The 18341-nt window shown below is 42.8% G+C and overlaps 1 protein-coding gene across 1 annotated transcript in view; it reads right to left on the bottom strand.

The window, feature by feature from the left end:
* Window positions 1–3189: 3189 nt before the first annotated feature.
* The window catches only part of LOC137903609 (ATP-binding cassette sub-family D member 3-like), a 30503-nt gene continuing 15351 nt past the window's right edge, over window positions 3190–18341 (bottom strand). Inside the window, exons 11-23 of the mRNA XM_068747736.1 lie at window positions 15159–15228; window positions 13760–13857; window positions 12237–12328; window positions 9601–9692; window positions 9425–9497; window positions 9248–9311; window positions 9043–9120; window positions 8904–8969; window positions 7244–7333; window positions 7034–7153; window positions 5781–5885; window positions 4268–4324; window positions 3190–3944 (exon numbers count right to left, since the gene is read on the bottom strand). Coding sequence (XP_068603837.1) covers window positions 3867–3944; window positions 4268–4324; window positions 5781–5885; window positions 7034–7153; window positions 7244–7333; window positions 8904–8969; window positions 9043–9120; window positions 9248–9311; window positions 9425–9497; window positions 9601–9692; window positions 12237–12328; window positions 13760–13857; window positions 15159–15228 — 1083 coding nt within the window. The 3' untranslated portion in view covers window positions 3190–3866. The remainder of the gene's footprint in view (window positions 3945–4267; window positions 4325–5780; window positions 5886–7033; window positions 7154–7243; window positions 7334–8903; window positions 8970–9042; window positions 9121–9247; window positions 9312–9424; window positions 9498–9600; window positions 9693–12236; window positions 12329–13759; window positions 13858–15158; window positions 15229–18341) is intronic.

The following is an 18341-nucleotide window of genomic DNA, read 5'->3' as shown; positions in this document are numbered from 1 at the left end:
TTTCTCTGGTACTGAGAGGCGGCCGGCTGCTTATAGACTGGACTTTAGCTGGACTTTATCCCGGTGAACGAGAGGGTCGATTCCCCGTGCCTTGTGAGGGACAGGTGACTCACTGTTATTTCGGCCTACAGGCCAAACGGCGGCGCAGAGCACCCAGCCTTCTTGGAGTTTTGGGAAGTACTTTGGAAGCTATTGATTTCCTAAAATCACGTGCAGTGGCCAATAAAGTTAACAGTTCTGCTAAGTTGAGTTAAGATCTTCTTTTATGTTGAGATATTGTCAGTCAGTATTTGCCTGACTATGATTCTGCAGTACAACAAGTGTAAACTTATAGATAGCTCTGAAGTAGGGTAGCTGAAAATAAGACGCAGCCTACTTTTAACAACCTTTCATCCAGTCATACGATTTTAAACCCCTTAAGAGGCTGGAGAATGACTCCTGCAGGAGCCTCACCTTGGAACCGGAAGATATGATTTACATGTAAAGAGTGTAGAATATGGTCAGTTTTCACTTTCTAAAATAAGAAAAATCATTGTCTATGATAATTTTATTTCTTTAAAGGACTGTAACCTTTGACACACAATGCGGGAAAACATCCAACAAAGTATTTAGTCAATACTTAACTCAGTTCTTGTCTTACGCACACAGTATTTCATGAAACGTCATTTATTTATTTTCTATTTTCGAGGGAGGCTAGCGTCCTCATCACCATCTTTTTAACCCCTTGAACACCTTGAAGGAGAGCTGGTCCGGTTTTCCTTTTGTTTCTCTAAATGAGAAAAAGAAAAGGTTGGGCCTCTATCAGTTCTCATTCTTGACATTTTGATAATGAAGTTACAGAAGGAATGAACAGAGGTGATGAACGATGCCCTTTCAAGTACAACTGAACAACCAACAGACACCGTATTTGTACTTTAGATCCAGTTGGCTGTTTAAAGAGATCCTGACAAATCAGTTATCAAAATAATCATAGTTGACCAATGAAATATATTCCTCAGAGGAATGGACGATACTGTCGATATTAGAGTTCAAAATATTTACCTCAATGTTTAGAATGTCATATTTGTATGTAAGATGGGTATAAAGTCGTTTTAAGATTTTAAGCAGCGTATTAAACATAAATTCAGTTTCCTTTATTTGATTCAACAGAGTAAAATGTAATTGAGCACAACTGTAATATCAAATCAAAATATGAGCAAAATGAATTATTGTGTGTAATATTTAATATTATTCTCCTTTATTAGCGCTTTCTAGTTCAATTTGTTCATTGTGCAGACAAAGAGATAGCATGGGCACACAAAAGGTCGTAATATGAATGAATTACTGGCTGCACACCAGTCACCCAGATGTACAAGTACTGCTATAAATATGAAGGATATGTGAAGGTAGCAAGATTGAATCACAGATTTACTTCCACCAGAAAACTCAGATCACTCAAGAAACTTGTCATGTAAGAAAAAAAAAAGGTCATGTACCGTTTATAAAAGCTTCAGGTTGAACAGCGAGTCATGGAGTTTGCTGCTCCCTGAAGCAACAGGAACAATGTTATTCTCAGATTCTATATTAGTCGATCAAAGTTAAAAAGCATTTTTTTATTTATTTCGAGCACAAATATCTACAAAACATAGTATGTACACACACAACACAATAAAGCATATCGATGAGGAGCATTAGTGAAAAATCTATCCTGGTTTTGGATTTTTGTCTCCTCCCGCTCTGGACTCTTAGAGCTACTTGAGTTTTCTGCCTGTTCAAGCAATTTATTTCTGCTCAGTGACTCGATGTTCTTTAATTGCTACTTAGATAAAACTGACTTGACAAACCAAACACTCATTGGAAGGTGCCTTATTGCTCAAGTCTGTGTGATGCCTGATGAAGCGGCTGCTGCTCTGCATGGCTGAGCTCTGCGTTCGTGAAATCGGCCAAAAGTGAGCAGCAAAGAGAAACTACAGAATTCTGATCCCATGACCTGCTTTATGCTTGAGACTATAAAACCCAGAAATAATGACAGATTCATCCTGATTATTATCACAGGGCTTATTTTAGAAATACTCCATCGTGAACCACAAACTATTCACATGGTCTTACGATTACAAAGCGTGCTCATATTGCATCCTGATTTAACTCATATTCGGAGATACTGTTTTCTGTTTAAAATGACTTTTGTTTCTCTATGGTGAAGGCTATTTTTCACCGCGCACACAGCAAAGAGCGGGAGTTATGACGTGTAGTCATGGGTAGGTGAGGCCTCATGAAGCGTTGCAGCACATCAACAAACTGTATTGATACTGTGTCGGTACCGTGTTGCTCAATACCGCCAACTGCTGGATCGTAAAAATCATTACAGGGAACGCAATGACACTCAACTGACATACTGATTTAGTGAGCGAGTATATGCCAGTGTTCCCAACCAGTGTGCCGTGGGAAATGATCTAATGAACCATCGTCGGGTGTCTGTGCTGTAGTAAAGTGTGAGTGCCGCCCGTAGATCGCTCTTCAGACTCCAGCGGTGCACCTGAGCACGGTGTCGCTCTGTTCCTCTCTGCCGCTAACTCTAGTACAGCAACTCCTCCTCACTCAGTGATTCCACATATGGAGCAGCATATTTTGCATCACTGATGAGATTCTTTAAAAAGGACTTCCCTTTCAATGCACCAGCTCCGACTGGCCTCAGTTCGTCGACATGACGTCTGACTCCACAGTGAGACTTCACACACTGAGCTTGGGGTGGCTGTGGCTCAATTGGCTCCGAGACGGGCTTCTCTGCTGCTGCTGCACTGAAGGCAGAGTCCAGGTCCCGGCTGAGCAGGAGCAGAGAGGTGCAGAGTCACGCTTCAAACAAAGCGCTCATTGCAGCCATAAATCCTGCCTTCCTCACTTTGATTAAAAAAATAAATAAAATCAGTACAAATTGTTTTATTCATTTTTGTTTTGCAAGTTTAAATGTTTTATATATTGTGCTCCTGATTTAATGTCGCCAATTTGAATTTATTATTTTATTTCATTTTTTAGTATCAAATTGTTCAGTTGGTCAAAAAAAAATAAAAAAAAATTGTAGTTTATTTTCATTTGTTTTTAATTTTAGGCAAATTGATGCACTTTAAGTTTTTTTATGTTACAGACTTAAACAACATTAATAAGTTGATCTATATTTCTTTTTTATTTTCTTTAATGTTATGTTTCTAAGAAGACAAGTGATATTTTAATCGTGGTGCTTTTATTATCACGGTACAGAGTGGAAGTTCCAGAGTGCAGAAACGCCATCGTTAACATTCACCGACATGATGAAACGCTGTCCAAGGCCTTCAAAACCCTTATTAGAAGTCCTCGACACACTGGTCTGAGCACCTGAGCACGATCCAAGCCAAGTAACAGCTTGTTACGCACTCTACTGGCACAAATATCAGCAACATCGCGTGCTGAACACAATACATTTTACTGTATTAGTATCATTATGTGTTCGAAGCTGCAATTCAACTTCAATAAAATCTTCATCAGCAGCCGGAGCTCCATTTGTGTGCTCGCCCATCCAGGGAACATTGCACATTACGCCCGCTAGACGACAGCGGCGTGCAGCCGGAGCTGAACTGCGGCCTGTGACATGATCTCGTGTGCAGAAATGATTAAAATAGTACAGCCTGCTTCCACCTACAGTCAAACGCATCTTGAAAACAAAACCTTGAAAATTAGAATTACAGTCAGCATATCATTAAAAACTGCACAAGGCCAAACGAAACAACATGAAAAGGTACAGATGATTAAAACAATTATTTTGTAGTTGTATCGCCGTCTTCTGTGTCGAGTGCAAAGAACTAATGGACCGACTTGGTCAGAGCAGTGCGTCTGTGGAGAACGGCAGCACTGGATCAGGACCCGAACTCCACAGTTTCCTCCGTGATGGGCTTGAACGTGTAGTTCCCTCGACCGTCCATGTGCAGGTAATACTTCATGAAAGAGATGAAACATTGGAGAGAATGAGTCAGAATAGGACATCTAAACTGCAAATGATCTGTGGGGCTGTCTGGCCGCACGCAGCCCCTCCCCCTCCCTCGTACTGCAGCGTCGCAGATGCTTTTACAGGAAAGCAATCTATAAAGTTTGTTCTTGTAGCAGGCGGATTCCCGTAACCACCAGGGATTAGCTCGAGAAGATGGAGCTCTTTTTTCATTCTGAAGCTTTCGACGGATTAAACTGGGAGCAAAACCGTAACGAAGGCAGCGAAGGAAGTGATGAAGCTGTCTGAGAAGAGACGGCGCGCAGGCCTCACCTCGTGATGCTTCCACAGGGACTTCCTGTGCGACACGGTGAACAAAGTGATCCCCACCTGTGGAATAAAAAGACAAAACAGGAATCTGTAGAGGCCTACTGGTGGGTTTTTAATGAAACCAGCATGACGACTATTGGATATTTTGTTTTGTGAAGCTGCTGGTGATCTGATCACCCGAGTCAAAACTATTACAGAAGTTACTGAATACGAAATATGAAAAAAAAAGAACACATACAAGTACAAGCTGGAAGCAACATCCATCTCAAAAGTAATTGATGAGCACATCGATCTGCCCTCAATATGTTTTGATGTATTTACTACCGTAATTCCCGGTGTACAAGCCGCTACTTTTTTCCAATATTTTGAACCTTGCGGTTTATGCAACAACGCGGCAAATTTACGTATATTTTCCCACTTTCGTTACGAGCCGTGTTTCGTTAAAACCTATTTATTTTCGTTACAAAATTAACGCCCGCCCGCCCGGAGGGAAAGCCCCGCTTGCGCGTAGCTGGGGAGATCCGCGAGAAGCGCCCGGCGCTCGTCCAGAGTTGCCGCCGCCGGACCGCCGTACCCGGTCCCCGCCGCCTGTCCGCCATCCGCTACGCGGCGTCGGACGCGCCGCGTAGCGGGGAAGGAACCCACCCCCTCGACCTCCCGGGCGTCCCCACCCCTGCCGCACCACGCTCCCGCGGACGGAGGATGAGGGGCACGGGGGCAAGGGGGACGGGGACACCCCGCCAGGCGGGCGCGCGCGCCGCGCAGCCTCCGACGGGCGGAGAGGGGAGGGCGACGGGGCGACTGCTCCCCCAGCCGCGGCTCGAGCCCAGCCCCGCTTCGCACCCCAGCCCGACCGACCCAGCCCCTGGAGCCAATCCTTATCCCGAAGTTACGGATCTGATTGCACTTGTGGCTTACGAATGTGTGCGGCTTATTTTAGTACAAAATATATATATTTTTTAATTCAGTGGGTGCGGCTTTTTCACAGGTGCGCATAATAGTTCAGCAATTACGGTATGTTGTTTTTCTTTTTCTTTTGCGTGGCTTTATTTTAGGAACTCGCCTGTACCATCTGGCCGGGGGACGGACAATAGCAAATCAGCCGATGGCTGCAATTGTGTTCATTTACGTTTTCATTAAAGTGCATCGTCCCTTCTCAGCAAATAAATACATGATATTATTTTTGCTTTGGTGATACCTCAAAAATCCCAAGAGTGGTTTCCGTCTATGAAAGAACAAAAACAGGATCAATATCTTTAATGTTTTGATGAACTTCCGCAGATAGCTGAATGATGCTGGCTGCGGGCGAGAGGCGGGGTCTACCCAGAATGCTTCACCAGAGGATCGCAGGGCCACACGGAGACAAACAAGCACACACACAGAGAATTTGAAGATGCGAGGAAACTGGTGAAAACCCACGCAGACGGGGTTATTAGACTGCATCTCAAATATGTACTGAGAGAGAGAGAGGGAGTGTGTGTGTGTGTGTGTGTGTGTGTGTGTGTGTGTGTTGTACCATCCTGCAGTGGCTGTAGATGTAATCCTCCACATCCACACTCACTGCACTGGTGCACTCATCCAGAATGGCAAACTGGGGCTTGTGATAGAACAGTCTGGCCATCTAAATGAATAAGATGACACAAAGACATTAGTTCAGTCATCATTGATAACATCAGAACATTTACACACGTAGCCAGGTTTGATTTTTAAAACGAATATCTTTCCCTCCCCGCTTAGAAAAGAAATTTAATCCACGCAGCCTCGTTATTAAAAAGAGCTCCATCCACACCCAACCGCATAAGCACGTTGTTGAGTACATGCCAAAGCATTCGGCGGCGGTATTTCCCCAAATCTTATCCAATCAGAACGCTCCGTCTCTCGACGCCAGGCTCGTTCGTGTGGACGATAAAGTCAACAAATAAGCAAAAAGAGCCTGGACAGTTGCTACGGCAACAGTTTTGAAGGCATCCATACAGTTTCTGAATGTAAACGCAGGTCGTACATAACGTCAGAGCAGTCGTCATCCCAGGCAGTGACGTTACGAAACCCAAAAAGCCGGTTACAGGCGTCCAGACGCAGATACGTAAACAGAGTTTGCCTAAATCTTCACTTTGGCCGGAGTTCTGAAAAAGATTGTTTTTAGTGAGAGAAGTCTGCGGTTTGGTGTGGATGAAAGGCCAAATCGTAGATACCCGGCTGCGTGTGGATACGGCCTTAGAAAGTAGTAAAATGCTCTGTAGGTCCAGCATGTCCACGCAGAGCTGTTTGGTCTGCTTCAAACGGACCAGAGTTTGCTTCCTTGGATAGTCTGTGAACTCTGGTCTGCCTGACGACGTGGGTCTTGGGTCGCTTTACCAACTCTGTTATTTCTCTCTGTGATCTGCTCCCGCAACATTCAGTAACGTTTTTGAGTTTTTCCACAGGCTGTCGCTGGAGGGTGCGTGCGCAGCGGCTTGAAGACAGTCCCGTAGAGGGACACCAAAACATCTCCATCGCCCCCGGGTGGTTGGCAGTTAGTCTAGGAAGCATTTGATTTCAAACATAGTATTGTATCTGTGAACGGCGCACGCATTTATTTATTTATGCATCAAATGTTGCGACAAACATGCTCCTTTAATCGTGGGAGGACAAAATCATGATTAATATTCGATTAATTTGCAGTCCTAGCCTTAAGAAGTGATGATCAATTGAAAGAACAAAAGCCTTTTGACCGTGACTGCCCGTCCCGTGTTCTTGGTAATGCTGTTGACACAGTGAGTCAGTCCTTACAGCCATCCTCTGTTTCTCTCCCCCACTGAGGACATCCATCCAATCCTGGACCGCGTCCCAGGTGCCCTCCCTTTCCAAAATGTGACCGAGCTGAACATTGTCCAGGTATTCCTTTAACACCTAGAAACAACAAACGGCAAGTCAAGGTATACAAGTAGAAAACACACATAAACATTGGAATTGTGTGTGTGGGAGTTTGTTGTTGCCTACCTGATTGGAGATGCCTTTCCTTTTCTGTTCATCATGGGTGTCAGGGTAAATGACTTGGTCCCTCAGAGAACCAATGGTCATGTAGGGTCTCTGATAAAACAAAAGGTTTGTTTGAATTAATCCAATTATTTGGAACCATCTTTTTTATTCCGTTTTTAGCTGAACAGCCCAGAAAAATGTGCTTTAAAATGCATTAAAATAAGCAAAGGCAACAATTAAAACCTCGTGTACACATTCGAGTTACAACCTGCACAATTTCTGACCACCTGCACTTATTGCTGTCAAGCGATTAAAACATTTGAGTGATTAATTAATTACGATCTGTTATTAATTAATCTAATTGATCTCTTTTTTTAAAGTAGCTTTTTGAAGTCATTGCTTGTTTTTAACAGACTTGAACAGATGCAGTCCAGCCATTTACATTCTGTTGTATTTGCTGCCTGGGGACTCGGGAGTGAGCTCTTCTCTCTCTGGGGCTGAGGTTGCCGAGGGAGTCGAAACGCTCCACGGTGGCAAGACCCCGGGGGGTGGATGAGATCCCCCCCCAGAGTTCCTTAAGGCTCTGGATTTCAAACCTCGGATTCAGGAGGAGCAATGTGGTTTTCATCCTGGCCGTGGAACTGTGGACCAGTTCTACACCCTCGGCAGGGTCCTCGAGGGTGTCCAACCATATATGTGGTTACATATTTATATATCTATGACCGGTGCCAGAGCTTGGTCCGCATTGCCGGTAGTAAGTCGAACTCATTTCCAGTGAGGTTTGGACTCCACCAAGGCTGCCCTTTGTCACTGATTCTGTTCATTATAAACATTTATTATTCTTATTCCGGACATGCATCTCCCTCTGCTAGTTTCCAGGGATATAAACATTCATGATAGGCCAGACGTAGGTCGGAAGTACGGGTGGTCATATTGCGCAGGTTGTAACTAGGAAATGAATAAATGAATGATTGGGGGGGATCCTCCATGATCTGTCATTCAAATAATATTGACACTCTTTCTCCTGAAATTACCACAAAACATTCTCTGTATGTGTGAATTTGTACGTCACCGAAGGTTTTGCCATTATCTCCATCTTTTTCTCAGATAGCTCAATCAAATACAGCTCTGCTGCCACCTACGGGGGGGGGGGATAGCTGGTGACTACAGTAGTGTAGAAGTCTGACGTTCACAGAGGCGCTCCGCAAGATTTTGGAGAACTCTCCCACCGAAATTTGTCAACAAACTATTTTGGGCCGAGGTTTGTCCCACAGAAATGGGATATCGGGAGACATTGTGGATGACAGCCGGACACAATCTGGTACTCCAGCATCGTTAACACGGGCTTCCCGACACCATTAGTCACGCCTGCAAGCTACTAGCGCGTCTACCTCTCAGTCAATTGTGTCCGACACTCAGTGGAAACTCGCCCAGGACTTTAGTTCCGCACGGAGCGCTGAGATCGCGCAAGAAATACATTTAATGAGAAAAAACTGCATAAAACCGAAACGTTACGGAAGTGAACCGAACCGAAACGGTTCAATACATTCCGTGAACCGTTACACCCCTAATATACATATATATATATTCCATTTATTATATACCACAAAGAGATGGAACACAGTTGACACTGATTTCTGCACTTGTTAATGGTGAGCAAAAAGCCTTGCTAGGGTTTTACCTGCGGAACATAGAAGAGCTTTCCTCTCTCAGGTTTTGTCAACTGTCCACCAAAAAGAGGCCACAGCTTAAAAAAAGAGAGAAAAAGATTATAATATTTAGTACTTTTCACTTAGACAGTTTAATGGAAGATCTCTCACCTCTCCAAGCACTCTGAACAGAGAGCTCTTTCCACAGCCATTTGGTCCACAAACAAGGACATTGGTGCCAGACCTTACCTTCAAAAGCACCAAGATATAAGATCATGCATAAAGTATGTGAATTAATACAAATGAATACAGCTCCAATTAATTCAGACAGTAATATTTATCTTGTCTGGCTAACAAAAGACATTAAAAGCTTTACTTCAAAAGTGAGGTCCCGGATCAGCACATCTCCATTCGGTGTGGCGAGGGGTGTATGGTCAAATCTGCAAAATAATTTAAACATTGCCTTACATTTGACATCATGAAACATATTTATATCCAAGTTTATATCCCTGGCAACAAAGTAGTATAATCAAGTTAAAAATAAAAGACTTACTTGATCAGGTTATCTTGGTTAATAATTTGACCATTTCCAGGCACCAGTAAGCGCATCTCTGCAGGGTCTGACTCTAGGGTGAATGGAATCAATAATCACTGAAAGTGTTTAAATGCGAAGGTGCGTAGGAACCTCATATCTGTGGTTAACTTTTGGCAGTTAGAGATTAAACATACCCTTGCCTTGCTGGGAGACCATTGTTCGTTCGTATTTTCCAGCATTCAGCTCTTTCAGGACTTTCATCAGCTCAGTGATTCGGGCAGTAAATCTGTGGGAATGATATACATTTATATATATATATGTATACATATACACACACATATTGTAATACGAGTACAATTTTTTCCTGGACGAATTATACTCATAAGTCAAATCACTTGTTTGTCAAATCAATGTTTCTCATAAAAAATAACTGAAAACAATTTAATCCGTTCCGGCCATCTAGAAACACTCAAAGCACCGGCAATAACAGTGGAAAACTGATACACACAGCTTTACCTTCAAGACAGATGATAACGCTAACAGTAGTATGCTGTGCAAGGGGGGGGGGGGGGTCATAGTACCGAGACACACCGTAATACACTTACATAAACTTAGACACAATAGTTATTCCTTTGGAAGGCTTTGTGCTCTTGATAGCATCCTTCTGTTTGAGGATTGTACATATCTTGGTTTACTAGCCATGCTAACACCGGCGCTAAGCTAGCCGACTTAACTCCCAAGAGCATCGCGGTGATGCGCTGAATCGTGGACGCGTGATCACATCCAAACAATCGCAACATAATGATTTACACTCCTACTGTACTTTCGGCTTGTCACGCCAGGACCCGCCACAATTAGTATATACGAACATTTAGTGTGCTCCATTACTTGTGCGTGCCAACGTAAATGCCCTCGCATGCCAGACACACGCGTCTTGCCGACCCCTGATCGAGAGAAATCTTTTGAAAGGGTGGCTCGAGAGGAACTGTGGTACTGCATGAGGTACTGTGGTACTGCATGAGGATGTCTGGAGTAGCAGAGAACTATGTCAGAGTAGTTCAGGACTTGTATGACAGCAGTGAAGTGTGCAGAAGGAGTAACAGGGGAATTTAGGGTCAAGGTGGGATGCACCAGGGACCAGCTCTGAGCCCCTTTTTGTTTGCCATGGCGATGGATAGACTAACAGATGAGGTGAGACAGGAAGCCCCTTGGAATATGATGTTTGCAGATGACATTGTGATCTGCAGCGAGACCAGGTAGAGGAGAATTTAAAGAAGTGGAGGTCTGCTCTAGAAAAGAGAGGCATGAAGGTGAGCAGGAGTAAAACAGAGTACATGTGTGTAAATGAGAAGGTCTGAGGGGAAACAGTGAGGTTACAAGGAATAGACGTAAAGAAGGTCGAGCATTTGGATGTGGAAAGGAAGTGACACAGGAAGTGTGAAGGCGGGCTAGAATGGGTGGAGGAAAGTATCAGGTGTGCTCTGTGATAGGAGAGTGTCAGTGAGGATGAAGGGAAAGGTCTACAAGACAGTGGTGAGGACAGCCAGGATGGACGGCTTAGAGACAGTGGTGAGGACAGCCAGGATGGACGGCTTAGAGACAGTGGCAGTAAAGACAGGAGGCGGAGCTAAAAGTGGCAGAGATGAAGATGCGGAGGGTTAGACAGGACTGGAAATGAGACAATAAGAGGGACAGTGAAGGTTAGACGTTTTGGAGACAAGGTCAGAGAGACCAGACTTTGATGGTTTGGACATGTCCAGAGGAGAGACAGGGACTATATCGGTAGAAGGATGCTGAGGATGGAGCGACCAGAGGACAGGGCGAGAGGACGACCCAGGAGAAGATACATGGACGTAGTGAGGGGGGACATGAGAGTGGCTGGTGTTGGGGAGGACGATGCAAAGGACAGGGTGAAGTGGAAAATTCAGTGGTTGATCTGCTGCGTCAATCTCAGGCGGTGGCAGGAGTATAACTGTACTCGATTTGCCAGCAAACTCACCTGACCTAAAACCTTCATAGAATTTATGGCCTATTAGCAAAAGAAAGATGAAAGACATGAGAATCAACAATGTAGATGAACTGATGGCAACTTTGGCTTCCATAACACCAGAGCAGTGCCACAGGCTGATCGCCTCCAAGCTCCGCTGCACTGAAGGTCATTAATGCAAAAGGAGAGCAGACCAAGTGTTCCGCAAAAAAAAAAAAAAAAAATCAGTCGCGCTTTTATATTGAAAACACTTTTTTACATACTCAACGGAAACAAGACCGCAAGGGCTTTTTTGAAATGCTCCTCTTAGACAGGATGTTTGACTTTATTTGTACTGTAATACATGCTACTGTGTGACTGTACTTGTACTCTAACATTCTATCTAATAAATATATTCATTCATTCATTCATTCATACTCAATTTGTAATTTCATTAGCTATAAGCAACAATAAAATTTAAATGAAATAAAGGCTTGAAATATTTTATTTATGCAATGAAGCTATGGGTTTCACTTTTAGAATGAAATTACTGAAATACATTAACTGTACATAACTATATGATGTTGAATTTTAATTTTATATACTGCAATACAATATTCTATATTATTTTCTAATTTACCAAGATACACTTGTGGAACACTAGAGTTTTCTCTTAGATACAATATAAACAATTTTGCAATATAATATTCAACCATATAGAATTAGATTGCTAAATTTAGGTAGTCTTAAATTCTGTGAAAATCCCGAGAAATTAAATCAGCCTACTCACTACCATCTTGAAGTTCAGAATCTGAACTACTATAACCCAGGATTTTCTGTGTTGCAAACCTTTACGACACTCACCCTGAGAGGCGGGTCATTTCCCGGCCAGCCAGTACAATCCTGCCCAGGGCCTGGGACAATCTCAGGAGCATCCTCCCACTCTGGTAGTAGTCCTACAGGTCAAAGAGATCCAGGAACGTTTGTTTAACCCTCACAATAACAAAACAATGCATTTCCCAAAAAAGAGCTACCGTTTTATGTATTATTCACATTTTTCCACCAGGTGACCCTTGATGTTTCTTCTTCGCATAAATTTTCATAAGACCTTGTGTGAAAAAGTAGTTACACCCTTCCTATTTTCTTCATTTACATATTTGTGAAACTTAAATGTTCCAGATGAAATATTTTTTTTAAGATAGATAAAGATAACCGAAGCACATACAAAACAGTTTAAATGATTTATTGAAGATAAGCTATCCAAACCTATGTGACCATGTGTGAAAAAGTAATCCATATCCGTGCTTTAAATGTACAGGGAATATTTCCAGTGGTGTCATCCGGTAAACTGTTACCGTAGTTTAGCTCAAACAAAATACAGCGCTATTAAACCCTATATGTTATTTAGAAGTTAGTTGTGCAATGTTCCCAGAAGAAGACACAGCACGCTTTCATGTAGAAATACCTGAACCGACATACAGCCTGTGCATTTCTCAGTTCTCTTTCAGAGCCCAACCTGAGCAACGTGAAAATGTGCTTGGAAAGGACTGCAAGCTGATGTGGCACAAACACCAGAGAATAGCCTTTAAAGTATTGGATTCTCTAAACACCGTATTTTCCGGACGATAAGTCACGCTTTTTTTCATAGTTTGGCTGGTCCTGCGACTTGTGTGTATATATATATATATATATATATAATATATATATAAATATGTACAGTAAGCCCCCAGTTATCCGCAGTTCCAACTCACGTATCTGCAACAATTTTTAAAAATAATTCCTTTTCGTGAAATTTCGCTCAGCATTCAGATCTCGTGTGAAGGAACGATCTGAATTTCAAACAAAATCTCGCAGGACTTTGATTTAGAGCACAATCTCGTCAAACTTAAGGCAGTTTGTGGAACTTTTACAGATGAGATCTGAAACAATCAACGCTTGCTGGAAGAATCTGAGGCCTGAGGCGGTCAATGATTACAAGGGCTTTTCCCCTAGAGTCCTCGAAGCCCTCCCCACCTGAGCGCCAAGGTGGGGGGGGGGGGGGCTTCAAGGACAAATTTGAGGAAAGTTTTGCACATGTCCTCAGTGAATATCAGACCTCTCCTCGGCTGTGATGACGACCTACACCCCTGTTGGGGGGCAGCATTGCAGTGTTTGGGTGGGTGACAATGTAATGAGAAAGACGAAACAGGAAGGACGTAGAGAGCAGGAGGGATAATGGTGGTGCAGGAGCGATCTGATAACTATAACTGCATCATTTGGTCGTCTGAGGGAAAAGAAAAACCTCCACAGACATTTCTGTTTTTAAGTTGTTAAAACCAAAGGGTTGAAAATAATTGTGACAATGCGGGTAGACCATAAACTGTGCCCGTTTGAGTGCGTTTTCTTACCTCTAGCAGCTCAGAGTGCGAGCTGTGCATGTGGCGCTGCTGCAATGGGTTTAGGAAAGGCCGACTAACCACCAGGTAACCCACCACAGTTGCAATGTCTGCAGAGGATTGTGGAAGCATGTGGAAAGAAATTGAACAAAAAATAAGCATACTTAATAATATATGTAAAAATATGCATTAAGAAAGGAGGAGCACTGCCAGAGTGCTGTACAATGATGTCCAGCAGGTTACTGGTGTGCATGTGTCTGGCCAAACAGCCAGAAATAGACTACATGAGGGGAGATGTCGAGGCCGGTGTCCTCTAGTGCAGTGGTCCCACGGCCCGGTACCGGTCCGTGAGGCATTTGTTACCGGGCCGCACAGAACGTTTGAATTTTTTTTATTGCTTATCAGTCTGAAGAGGTTCTATTTTGAAAAGTGACTTCTGTGCGTAAGGGTCATCAACACGGCCCAAAAGATGATCGGCCGTCCTCTGTCCTCCGTGGAGGACATCGCCAAATCTCGCTGCCTCAGCATATCCAAGGCCATCAATGGAGATCCCTCACACCCCGCCCATCATCTCTTTGACCTGTTGCCCTCTGGACGGCGCTACAGGTCAATCAAATCCCACACCACCAGACTGTCTCACAGCTTCTTCCCATGGGCCATACGGACACTGAATAACAATTAAAACAATCATCTTCACATATAATTATCGCAATAATTATCCTAAACACTGTTTACCGCAATATCTTCACACTTGGTGTGTCCTTTTACACCGTTCCTGTTTGTTGCACTGTACAGAGCCTGCTTAATTTCATTGCATCACTGTGTGTAATAAAGTGCTATTCTATTCTATTCTAAGACTGAGACAATTTGACATGTCAACCAAAATCTTCGGCCGCTTCGACAGGTGTACCTCACCGCGTCTACAACAGTCTGGTACGGGAACTGCACAGCACGAGACAGGAAGACACCAGCGGGTGGATCAAGACTTCACAGCACATTGCTGGGGCCGCCTTCCCCCCTAACTGCAGGACATTTACAAAACCAGAGTCCTTCGAAGGACACTCAACCTCATCAGAGACAGCACACATCCACAACACTCACTCTTCACACTCCTACCATCAGGCAGACGCTACTGGAGTTTGAAGTCCAGAACCACAAGGCTGACAAACAGCTTTTACCCACAGGCCAACAGGCTTCTCAATGCATCATTCACACACGCCGCACGCAATACACGCACATAATCATATCACTGACATTTTTATTGTGTTCTTAATTGTTAGTTCCATTGTCTTTTTATGGGGGATGAGCATAAGAATTTCATTGTCGAGTATAAGTACATGTTTTGCTGTGCAACTGACAATATACTCGAGACGAGTATACTCGTTTCAGAGTAAGTTAAATATTTACTTACACTTGGCAATTATGCTGTCAACAAATCCCATGGAGAAGCGAAAGAAGATGAAGTTATGCAAGTGGTCCACCTGAAACAAAAAGAGGTACATTCACATCATTAACTTGGGAAGACAATGTCCTGATGTGTTACACAAAACTTGGTAAGATCTTCTGCATTTGTTCTTTTCGAAAGGAAATTTTAGTCTTTCTGTGTGCAACAAACTGCTGTCTCTTGAAGTGTAAAGAACAATGGGCATCGTTATATCTATGTTTTCTAGTGAAAGTATTAGAAGTAACTGACTGCCTTTCAGCCGTCAGCTCAGAGGACAATGATTATAGTAAGTCTTGAACCTGGATGACAATACTACCGTAGTAACACTCTTAACACTTAACGTACTGAAAATCACCTTTCTGCTTATCTCCAATGGATTAAAATCGGACCTTGCTGCAGTGATATATAAATATAATGTGCTATTGAATTCATACAAGAAACATAACAAAGCCTTTATTTTTGGTTCTGCTAGTCTTATCTGCTTATCTTTATCATCAGGACATACTAATGCGTCGAAAGACTCCATCAATTGCTGCAAGGATGTTCACAGCTAAGTGCCAGGACCAGCCTACACGACATCACACGCCAGCACATTGCCACTTATTTAGATTGGAAACAAGGCTAATTTGAAAAATAGGCCAAAATGGAACATAAAAATTGTAGTTTCCCTTAAATTGAAGTTGCACACATGAAAGTTTGACTCATGTCTGATGTCTTGCAATCATAAAGCACAACATAAAGTATAGCTGCTGCCTTTGGACCAAGATGTGTTCAACAACAAGGAGGGAGTAAGGAAGAATAAATTAAAAAGGATGAGAAAAAAGAAATGAGATGAAATTAAAGATGCAAGCGACGTCAAAGGCCGATGAGCTGACACGTCCCGTTTTAGTCCTGACCGCTTCATAGTGGTCTGCACTTACACAGCACTTTTTCCACCTTTGCGGTGCCCAAAGCGCTTTACATTAGGCCTCACATTCACCCATTCACACTCCAGTGGGTGACTGCTGCCAGACCCACTGGGAGCAATTTGGGGTTCAATGTCTTGCCCAAGATTCTGTTGTTTTACATTTTTAAATCTGCAGAATAGAGATAGGATTTCAGAAAAATTCTACAGGTAGGCCATCTGGGCTAGGTGCTTTGTCACTATTCATTTCCCCTAATGTCATGTTTAGGAAATCTAATTGTGTAGCAGGATTTTTCAGATTAGGCATAGGATGCACATGTCAGTGCAGGAGATAAGAAAAAAAAATATTTGTCAGTGAAAGCATTTGAAGAACACTGTTGGAGCCATAAAATGGGAAGTAAAGCAATGTTTTACATCTTTTAAATCATGACAAACTTGTCAAGAATATGATCACCACTACGGTGTGAATGTTAGCATGAATGCTAACACCTGTCTCTGCAAAATGCTTTGATCTTTTACTTTAATCTTCAATGAATCCATCTTCAACCGTTTGGCAAAAGGACATCAAAGCATCAAAGAAGCTGACAAATCATATAAATAGCAGACGAGAACAAGGAGAGTGTTTACTCTAGCATGATGGATATTTACAGTTTACTTGAGGCGTATATTGTCCAGAATCCTGCCAATCTGCCCAGGTATACTGCCATTAAGCGGCAGGATGAGGATAGTTTTTACAAAGAGGTAGGTACAATCTTTTTAAATTAGTTAGAGATTATTAATACATTTCAAGTGATTGCCTTCTATTGATGCTTATCTGTAATCGTAGGTTGCCATCCTGGGGGAGTTGATGTGCCGAAAACTTGAGGCATATCATATTGTCAAATTTCATGGCTGGTTTTTGGGAGGTACGACTCTGGCCGTTGAGCCATTAGACGATGACTTAGAAGGTTACGTCTGCAGAAACATGAACAAGCTGAGCCTGAATGACATCAGAGAAATAATCCAACAGGTATGAGCACAGTCTAATACAAAGATAAACAAGCCAGTAACTGTAAACGTTCATGTTTAAACTGTGGACAACTTTCTTTTCAAGATGGCCACAGCGTTGAAGGCTCTGAAGTCCATCGGGGTGATCCATGGAAACGTATCCCCCAAGAATATCATCATGGAAGATGAGCGGACAAGACCTCTCAGTGTCAAGCTGGCAAACTTTAGTTTGGCCCGGCTGAGATCCGACAACGGGACGGCTCCAGAGCTGCAAGCGGATGAATTTACGTAAGGGCAATGAATACAGTGGTCGTAACTCCCAGAGAGGAGAGGATATTTTCCACCTGTGTCTTGTCTGTCAGCAAAATTGGTCGTGAATGCATGTTAGCTCAAGTCAGTTTGTTAGCTCGAGTTAGTTTATCAGCTCATGTTAGCAACAATTTTAGCCACTAGATGGTTGCTCATGCTAAAATTCAGCATTTTAGCAGTTAGCATTGATGACTGAATACACTCCTTTAAACCTTCCACATCCGGTTCATACTAGATGGACTCTTCTGGTATCAGCTTATTGTTAAATTAAAAAAGATTCACTATTAACTTTTCATTTTCTATCATTTTAATATGTATTTTTTCCCTCCATGAAAGTCTGACAATGGTTTCAACCATTTTCATATTTATTTATTTATATCAGGGACATAGTAATACATATTTCAGCCAATATGCCAGTTAGCCAAGGCCAATTTTCACTAGTCGCTATAATTCATGGATCACATTAGAATAAATAGCCTTTAATTAATGGGAATAATTACTAGCTAACCTTTAAAATGTTTGCTTCTTCCACATGTAGGTCTCCAGAAAGAACTTCCGGCCTACCGTCGTCTGAGGCTGCGGATATGTGGTCTTTGGGTTCTGTCATGCTCTTCTTGCTCCGTGGCTGTGAGCGATATGCACATTTTAAGGTAATGACTGAGGAGGCTGCTGCTCCACTTCCTCCACCTGATGGATGGACGGATGAATTAAAATAATTCATCCATTAAAATCCTGGTTAACAGCCGTTATTGGTGTTTTGTCCAAAATGCTTTAAATGTTAGTTTGGGGATGACAAATGGAGATATCATATTTAGTGGTTTGGTGCGTGTTCAATCTTCTACACTTCTGTGAATGACTTGCAAAAGATTTTCTGACTGATTGTGGATTTGACCATTGCTTCCTGAACTAGACGCATCAAGAGGCAACCCGTGAAGATCTGGAGATGGAGG

The sequence above is a fragment of the Brachionichthys hirsutus genome, chromosome 14, assembly GCF_040956055.1.
Source record: "Brachionichthys hirsutus isolate HB-005 chromosome 14, CSIRO-AGI_Bhir_v1, whole genome shotgun sequence".
Taxonomy (NCBI): Eukaryota; Metazoa; Chordata; class Actinopteri; order Lophiiformes; family Brachionichthyidae; genus Brachionichthys; species Brachionichthys hirsutus.
This window is presented reverse-complemented; position numbering and strand designations above follow the sequence as displayed.